Source organism: Oncorhynchus tshawytscha, linkage group LG22 (genome assembly GCF_018296145.1).
Source record: "Oncorhynchus tshawytscha isolate Ot180627B linkage group LG22, Otsh_v2.0, whole genome shotgun sequence".
NCBI lineage: Eukaryota > Metazoa > Chordata > Actinopteri > Salmoniformes > Salmonidae > Oncorhynchus > Oncorhynchus tshawytscha.
Window position 1 is genome coordinate 15,002,352 of NC_056450.1, and position 9,065 is coordinate 15,011,416.

At 45.3% G+C, this 9,065-nt stretch overlaps 1 protein-coding gene across 1 annotated transcript in view; it reads right to left on the reverse strand.

Annotated features, from left to right (window-relative positions):
• Positions 1 to 857: 857 nt before the first annotated feature.
• Positions 858 to 9,065, reverse strand: part of LOC112221526 (voltage-dependent L-type calcium channel subunit alpha-1D-like) — a 42,840-nt gene continuing 34,632 nt past the window's right edge. Inside the window, exons 30-45 of the mRNA XM_042303819.1 lie at positions 9,031 to 9,051; positions 8,654 to 8,839; positions 8,473 to 8,538; positions 8,293 to 8,384; positions 7,569 to 7,728; positions 7,285 to 7,412; positions 6,993 to 7,089; positions 6,736 to 6,838; positions 6,528 to 6,629; positions 6,138 to 6,262; positions 4,369 to 4,479; positions 3,586 to 4,175; positions 3,057 to 3,397; positions 2,837 to 2,949; positions 2,310 to 2,687; positions 858 to 1,971 (exon numbers count right to left, since the gene is read on the reverse strand). Coding sequence (XP_042159753.1) covers positions 1,765 to 1,971; positions 2,310 to 2,687; positions 2,837 to 2,949; positions 3,057 to 3,397; positions 3,586 to 4,175; positions 4,369 to 4,479; positions 6,138 to 6,262; positions 6,528 to 6,629; positions 6,736 to 6,838; positions 6,993 to 7,089; positions 7,285 to 7,412; positions 7,569 to 7,728; positions 8,293 to 8,384; positions 8,473 to 8,538; positions 8,654 to 8,839; positions 9,031 to 9,051 — 2,820 coding nt within the window. The 3' untranslated portion in view covers positions 858 to 1,764. The remainder of the gene's footprint in view (positions 1,972 to 2,309; positions 2,688 to 2,836; positions 2,950 to 3,056; positions 3,398 to 3,585; positions 4,176 to 4,368; positions 4,480 to 6,137; positions 6,263 to 6,527; positions 6,630 to 6,735; positions 6,839 to 6,992; positions 7,090 to 7,284; positions 7,413 to 7,568; positions 7,729 to 8,292; positions 8,385 to 8,472; positions 8,539 to 8,653; positions 8,840 to 9,030; positions 9,052 to 9,065) is intronic.

Sequence of the window (9,065 nt, forward strand, 5' to 3'; positions counted from 1 at the left end):
AAGTCATTGGACATAGAGTAATGACGAGCTCGACCGCCTGGCCAATCATATGGCTGCATTATCCTAGGGGACTACAGAGATTGCCACAGGGATAACAGAGAGACTACATTAATGTGTGCATGCTTGCGTCTTTTACTACGTTGGTTAGGAGGTGGGCACTGGGCAGGTGTAACATTTCAACATTATATTGTAGAATAAAATCGAGCTGCACTGCCAACAAGTCTACGCTTCAGGGCTTCAGTTTTGAGCTCATACATCTGTAAACCATTTTACACTGTTTGATACTATTAAGCCTACTACCATTGTGTTTTATTGTCACATTACACCAACATGACAGGCAACGGATCTAAAAGTGCCTAATACATCTATGGAATTATATTCTATCTGCTTTATAACACAGTATTTTTTTTATCACCTTTCTGGCTGCTCATGATGTGAGAAATCAACCAAAGATCTCCAGTAGCCTAGTTTAAGCAGCGGGTGCTGACCATGACCAGGCTTGCAAGTCCTTATTTATCTTCCTTTCTGAAAAACAATAACACCTGAAAATCACCGACTAAGCCAAGTGTTGCCATGGTAATTAAAGAGGAGTTTCTAAATGTAGAATGGAGTGGGAACGAGGAAACACAGATGCTCTCCATCTGCCAGTGCACTAATGAGTCATTATGGAATTCATATGTTTCTTTTGTGTCCGTTTTGTTCCTTAAGATCACGCTCTATAGTTGTTTAGATACATACAGTGCTTACCAGATTACAAATAACTACATGCTTACCAGTTATTTAACACAAGTCCTGTCTCCACTATCTTTAATGACGGAATTCCAGTGTCACTAAATTATCTGCATTACAACTTTGAGAAAAAGACATGACACTTTATTGATGTACACACAGAAATACCTGACATTTCAAAGTATTAGCAGTCACAATAAAACAAAACTAACAATTGTTATTATTACATTTACAAGCTGCTTTCCTCTTGACTGCATATGTACATAAATACTACGTCAAAGCTTCTCACCGAGGAAGACTACGGTGACTGTCATGAGAATCTTCTGTGGCATTTCTGTTGACATAATCATACATGACATGGTTCAAATGTCTAATGCTAACGCTAGGCTAATGCTTCACTGGGCCACTGACACGACACACACAAACCCTGTTTCATGATCTGTAGTTACAACTGGAGCTCACTTGCACAACAGACAAGGTGTTTGTTTATTTATTGGATTTATGCCTCTGCTTTTAATATATTTCTATGGTCTTAGCAGGGGGATTGTATGATTTTGGGTTACATAAAGGGACAGCAAATCAAGCTCAGTACAAAATGGAAATACAAGGCAGAAAGTGCCGCTTTTGACATAGCGATAAATACTTCATGGTAGAATAAGAATTGTAATCCCGTTTGGAAGGCTATAGTACTGTGCACTCTTACATTGGAAATAACTTTTCGAGAGTATTGTGGCCAAACCTCAATAGTTGCTCTATGTATATGCTGTCAAATGTAGTATGGTTATTTCAGGCTCTTGTTCAAGACACACTGATGCTTTCAACAAAGCCAAATTACCTGAGAAGATCTGGAAGAGAAAATGACCCTGTACAAAGAGACATTGACAGTTTGCTAAGATCAACAGCTTGCCTCGCCATCCTTACCCCCTATGTTGATGTCGACAAAGAGGTAAGGCTCTATCTCCTTGCCCTCCAACTCTCCCACCCTCCCTCTCCCTCCCACTCCCCTCCCTTCCTCTCTGTTTCCTCTCTCTAGTCTCAGTAGGAAATCACACAGTTCATCTCGTCAGCCAGCTCCTCCTCGAAGCGTCCTATTGGCTGGCCTGCCGAACGGGTCAGCAGGTCTGTGGCTGCGTTCTCCATCTCATCAATGGTCATGTTACATGCGTCCGCGATCTCTCGCTTGGCGAAGTTCACAAACTTTGGGTCTCTTGCATAGAGGCCCAAGCCTTCCGATATCAGGATCTGTGGGAGAGTAAGGAGAGTTGTGAAACAGTGAACACAAATATATATCTCTCTCTTTCTTTCTCTCTCTCTCTCTCTCCCACCTACAGCTTACAAGTGTTTATTGAATATTCATAAATAGAGGAACTTTCATGGGGTTTAAATCACTGACTAACTTACACTGTAGGCAAATTGAAATTCATAACAAAGGTGAATTGAGGTGAATTACTGAGGCTTGGAGTGCTCTTGACTTTTCCACTCACTATTACCCTGATAAGTACTGTATATCCTAAGCAGTAAGTAGCCTTGGGACTTTTATCTTACTATCATCAGGACATACTATTTCATCCATCACTTACCGACTCCACCAGGCTGTCTGCACTGCCCTTCTCTATGAGGCTCTGGCTGATCTGGGAGGGCACCCTGCCATTGGTGTAGCTCCTGTTCTGGGGGGTGGGCACAGGGAGTGTCGGGGCTCCAGGGTACCAGCCACTGGGCCTGGTTGCAATAGCAGGGAGGCTGGAGGTGGCCTGGGTCCTGTCTCCCCACACCTGCTTGGTGCCCCTGGCCTCATCCACCAGCATCAGAGGGGCGTAGAGCAGACGCCCTCTCTTCGCTGCTGCTGATGATGCTGCCGACACCCCTGCTCCTGGCATCGACCCTGCATGTCCTCCTCCGTTGTTGGCCCAGGAAGCAGAGGACATGGAGGAGGCACTGCTGCGGCGGGAGTCAAGGTTCTGGAGGAGGATGGAGGACAATGATTAAAATCTTGTTTCTATTATTACATTCAAACGCTTTCAATTCCAAATTTGGCACCAAATCAAAAGGTGTCTCTGATTCATGTGAGCATTGGTTGGCTATTCTTTTGCATGTGTCTGTGTCTTACCAGTCTGGATCTGCATGGGGGCGAGTTACTCTCGTACGTGCCAGGGATGGGGATGTCATCCGCGCTATGCTGTGCCCTCAGACACTGGATGTTAAAGGAGGGCGGCTTGCGACCTGGAAGGGAAAATACATGGAAATGTACTAAGATGGTCACTGGGTGTTTCTAGTTCTACTGATTCTACTGGTGTTGAGGAGAAAGACTGAGACCATGTGATGATTACCTGCAGGAGTGGGAGGAAGAACACGTCTCCGGACATACTGCTCCAATCCGTTACCGTTTCCATTGTAGCCGTTTCCATTGTAACCGTTTCCGTTGTAGCCGTTTCCATTGTATCCATTTCCGTTGTAACCGTTGCCAGTGTAGCCACTCATGCTACTTCCGGTAATGCTACCTCCATTCACACTACCTCCATTCGTACCGCCATTGGAGACGTTCCCATTCATGCCATTTCCATTGGCGTAGGGCACTCCTGCAGCTCTCCCATTGGTGAAGTTAGGAGTAGGACTCTGCATGTACTCTGACGGGAAAGGGGATGCTACAGGTTGCTCTTGATACACATGCCTGTGAAGTTGAGGGAAAGGGACCACTTATGAATACACACACACACACACACACACACACACACACACACACACACACACACACACACACACACACACACACACACACACACACACACACACACACACACACACACAGACTCTTCAACCCCTTTCACCCAGATCCTCTTCTCTCCCTTTTCCACTCACCCGTTGTTTGTTGGCATGCTCACTGGGTACTGTGGGTAGTACACCTGCTGTGTAGTGGAAGTTTCACTTCCTCTTCCCTCCATCAATGGCTCTGGTTGAGGTGGGGCAGGGGCTGCCTCTAACACTATTTGAGGTGCCTCTGGTTCTGGTGGGGCTAACACTATTTGAGGTGGGGATTGAGTAACCACCTGTGGTGGAGAAGCAACATTTGGTGAGGATGCAACTGGGGCTGGTTGAGGCTGGGATGGGGCATTTGGTGGGGTTGCGGCTGGTGCTGGTTGGGGAGGGGATGGATCTTTTGGTGGTGATGCGGCTGGGGCTGGTTGGGGCGGGGCTGGTGTGTCTTCTGGTGGAGGGATGGCCTCAGATCTCGTGGGCTGTTCCATCACTACATCAAAGGATGAGAGAGCTGATGCTGGTTTCTCGCTGACTGTCAATGGCTGTTCTGTGACCACGTTGCTGGATATTGTGGGCTCGACGAAGGGCTCCATGAAGATAGTGGTGGTGCCCTCCTCTATATCAGCTGGCATGTGAGTGGTGGATGGAGTACTTGTGGCAGAGGTGCCAGGATCTTCGAAAACGTTGTCATTCTGGAGGGAGGAGGAAACAAAGAGATTTGCTTTAATATACAGTCAACTGTTTTTGTTGTAAATATTATAAACATTTATTATGCTTACCTATTGTATGTGATATTTGCTTATTTGAGCAATGTCAAATACAGAGAACAGACCAATCACTTCAGTATATACTATTTTGATACACTAATGACATTCAATCACTTACCTTGAAGAACTCTTCATCCAACTCTCCCTCCACACACTCCTCATCCTCTCCCTCCATTGCCAAGGCCAGATGCAACTCTGGGGCCAGTGCCTGCAGTGACCTGAGCCCTGCCTGATGCACAAACACACACAGTGTGATACACAAACACACACACAAAGACACCAAACAGTAACAACATGTTGTGGTTTAAAAAATATATATATTGAACCTTTATTTAACTAGGCAAGTCAATTAAGAACAAATTCTTATTTTCAATGACGGCCTAAGAACAGTGGGTTAACTACCTGTTCAGGGGCAGAACGACAGATTTGTGCCTTGTCAGCACAGGGGTTTGAACTTGCAACTTTCTGGTTACTAGTCCAACGCTCTAACCACTAGGCTACCCTGCCGCCCCGGGAGGTCTAGCCCGGGGGATGGTAATAGAGGGGAGGTACATGAGGCGACGTTGGCTCCCTCTGCTGGGAAGACGGGAGCTGGGCACCCCGACACAGACATCTCTAAGTGGAGGTAATTAGAGGAAAGTGACAACCAGCCATGGAGGCGAAAAGCAAGGCGCACTGTGGCACACCGCGAGAGAGAACGGGGAGAGACCGACACCAAGTGAAAGGAGAGAAGAAGGACCGAGCCAAACCTCAGTGATTTTCTTTGTTAACCTCTCTTGGGTAGGGGGCAGTATTTTCTGCCTGTTACTCAGGCCCAGAAGCTAGGATATACATATAATTGGTAGATTTGGATGGAAAACACTCTAAAGTTTCTAAAACTGTTAAAATTATGTCTGTGAGTATAACAGAACTGATATGGTAGGCGAAACCCAGAGGACAAACCATCCCAAAAACAAAAATTCAGCCTACCACTGTTTTCAATGGCTGTCACTTTTATTATTATGCAAAATCCTCCCAGATTGAAGTTCCTAGGGCTTCCACTAGATGTCAACAGTCTTTAGAAAGAGTTTCATGCTGGTTTTTGGAAAAATGAGCCGGGAAATGTAGTTTTTCTAGGTGGCTCCCATTTTGGCTGTAGTGTTTCCAAACGCGTTCTTTCCGAGCGCGTTCTTTGGTATTTTTCTCCGGTAAAGACAATAACGATTCTCCGTCTTAAATTTGATTGTTTATTTACGTATTATGGTACCTAAGGTTAGATTATAAACGTTGTTTGACTTGTTTGGAAAAGTTTATTAGTAATGTTTGCGATTCATTTTGTATGCATTTTGATGGAGGGAAACTGGGTGGATTATTGACTGAAGCGCGCCAGCTAAACTGAGTTTTTATGGATATAAAGAAGGACATTATCGACCAAAAGAACCATTTGTGATGTATCTGGGACCTTTTGGAGTGCCAACAGAAGAAGATCATCAAAGGTAAGGCATTTATTATATCGCTATTTCTGACTTTCGTGGCGCACCTGCCTGGTTGAAACATGTTTTTCATGCTTTTGCATGCATGCTGTCCTCAGATAATCGCATGGTGTGCTTTCGCACAACAGCTGGATTAACAAGAAGTTCAGATTTATTTTGATATACATCCACTTGTGATTTTATGAAAGTTAAATATTTATCATTCTTAAATTTGAATTTCTCACTCTGCAATTTCACCGGATGTTGGCCAGGTGGGACGCTACCGTCCCACCTGCCCATAAGAAGTTATGTTTATATTCTGTATTAGTAAAGTTGTTTTTGCGGACTAAAGCCTCCCTGTCCCTGTGTCAATCTCTGCACGCTCAACCCAACACCCCACGGTTTACCACAACATGTTAACAGGTAACTGGTATACCTGGAGGGAGTCTTTCTTGTCTTTTCCCTTCTTCTTCCTCTCCCGCTCCTTCCTCTTGCGGAACTTTTTAAAGTAGTCCTGGATCAGGAAGCTGGCATAGAACTTCCCACAAGTCACCTCTTCCCCTGAGTCAGGAAGAATCGCAACAGAGGAGGAGAACAGGGGAAAAATACATCTTAAACAAAGGGAGGAGGCAAATGGGAAAGTGATAGAGATGAATTAAAAGAGAAAAAAACACAGAAAATAGGGAGATACAGAAAGAAACCTGTGTTTCTGTAACTTATTTCTGTAAAATGCATAAACTACCATTAGAGTGGTCTGTGTGGTTATACGGTAGCATAAGGTAATACGTCTGTCTAGTTGGCTGAAATGGCACCTCCTATGGTTTACCTCTAGGGGGTGGAATGACCTCTTCAAGGAGCTTGGGCTTAGTGCGCTTCCATATCTTCTTAATGATGGCCCTGAGCTCCTCGTTGTCCTGGTCAACAGGCCCTAGTGGAGAGACACAAGACCTTTAAAAACATAGGAGTAAAAGCCCCAAGCACCACTGCACTAAATAATAATGTGTGACTGATACACTCTGCGTATGTGACCTGACCCTCGGTCTTGATCTTGAGTGAGGTTCTGACCAGCGCAAACAGGGTGGCATTGAAGGTGACTGTCCCGTCGCTGTGCAGCGGCACGTTCATAGCAACCAGCCTCTAACAGGACAAGCAAGCAGATGAAATAGAGTCAATTCTCACTGCACAATATCTGACATATATCAAACATTCAATTATATAAATATTAGAATTTAACACGTTTATTATCATTTCATTTATTCAACCTTTAACATTCAAATGTGATCTGCCCTACCTTGCAGGCCACACGATGGGGGCACAGTTTGCCAAAACCAAGGGGTGGCTGGATCCTGCGCAGCATAGTGACCACATCGATATGTTTGATTCGACCCCTGCAATACAGACAAAACCAGCACAATTAAAGGACCAAATGGGGGAAAGGGATGGACGAGAAGAGAGTAAGAAGTAAAAGGAAAATAGAGGACAGAGATACAGAACAGGTTTCCTGAATAAAGGCCATATCCCGTTGATCCTTTTTCAATTTGAAAAGAAAAATCGAAAAAACGATCGAGAGAGGGGTCTCTTACGTCGCCTCTGGGTCATAATCCGACCAGACTCGTTTGAACTCGTCCAGGTGATGAGTACCCAGTACGGTCCAATCTCTGGTCAGGTACTCAAAGTTGTCCATGATGACAGCAATGAACAAGTTAATGATCTGAGAAGAGGAACAAAGAGTGTATCAATCACAGCTGATCTGCTTCAAATTGGCTGCAATCAACATCTTTTTAATGAACCTTTATGTACACAAGTTGGTCTCATTGAGATGAATTTCTCTTTTGCAAAAGACACCTCTCACAGACAGTTGTCTCACCAGGAAAGCGCAGAGCATGAAGAAGCTGATGAAGTAGATGTAAGCCAGGTTGCTGCCGCACATGTTGTCATCCCCGGGCTCAAAGTCTGACTCGGGGTCACAGGGTCTCCCTGGCAACGCTGCCAACATGATCTCCTGCCACTGCTCTCCGGTGGCACACCTGCAAGAAGAACACACACGTTAGGACTAAGGAAAGGAAAGTTGACACAGGAGGAAGAGGAGAGAAGACACAGGAGGAAGAGGAGAGGAGAGGAGATACAGGAGGAAGGGGAGAGGAGAGGAGATACAGGAGGAAGGGGAGAGGAGAGGAGATACAGGAGGAAGAAAAGAGGAGAGGAGAAGAGAAGAGAAGAGAAGAGAAGAAGAGAAGAGAAGAGAAGAGAAGAGAAGAGAAGAGAAGACAAGAGAAGAGAAGAGAAGAGAAGAGAAGAGAAGAGAAGAGAAGAGAGGAGAGGTGAGGAGAGGAGAGGAGAGGGAGAGAGGAGAGGAGAGGAGAGGAGAGGAGAGGAGAGGAGAGGAGAGGAGAGGAGAGGAGAGGAGAGGAGAGGAGAGGAGAGGAGAGGAGAGGAGAGGAGAGGAGAGGAGAGGAGAGGAGAGGAGAGGAGAGGTTGAAGAGGAGAGAAAAATAAGAGCAGAAATGGAAGTGGAGAGCTGGGGGAGAAAAATAGACTGTGGTTGAGCTTCTAACTATCTACTATTTACCTCTTTGTCCTGCAAAACTCACCTGAAGAGCAGCAGGACAGACATGAAGAAGGTTTGGAAGTTGTTGTTCCTGTTGATATGTGAGTTGTCATCTATAGCAATCTTTCCAAATGTCTGCAAAAGGTTAGAGCATAGGTCATATTGTCACCAGCTGCATTTTAAAGACTTAAGAAAGGGATACAATGAATGGAAGGAGACCCACCTGCATGCCGATCACAGCGTAGATGAAGAAAATCATCGCAATAAGTAGACCGACATATGGCAAGGCCTGTGAAAGAGGGGGATGTATAGACATACATTTTGTTTAACAAATATAAACTATACACCAGTGTCTGTCTGTCTCTGTCTGTGTGTCTTAGCATCTGTTTGAACATAGCACTGACCTGGAGGGACTTGACAAAAGTCCAGAGGAGGGTTCGAATGCCCTCCCCTTTGCTGAGCAGCTTGACCAATCGCAAGACTCGGAACAAACGAAAGAATGTGATGGACACTTTTCCGCTTTCCTTCTTGGCCACGGGCGGAGCTCCGGGTACGGCTACAGCCGCAGCTTGGGCTGCGGCCTCGATTGCCTGGAGAGAAACACAGAGATTTAGAGAACAGCTGCTTGTTTTCACACTATACATGGAGAGACAGGGGAAAGGAAATACAATATTTTTTTCAAATGAGAGAGGGACAGATAGTGACAGAGATAAAGAAAGAGAGAAAGACAGAGAGAGAAAGAAAGAGAGAGAGAGAATTGTTTTTCCTGTCGTGGTCTTACTTCAACATCCTCATCCCCTCCCTGGATTGATGAGA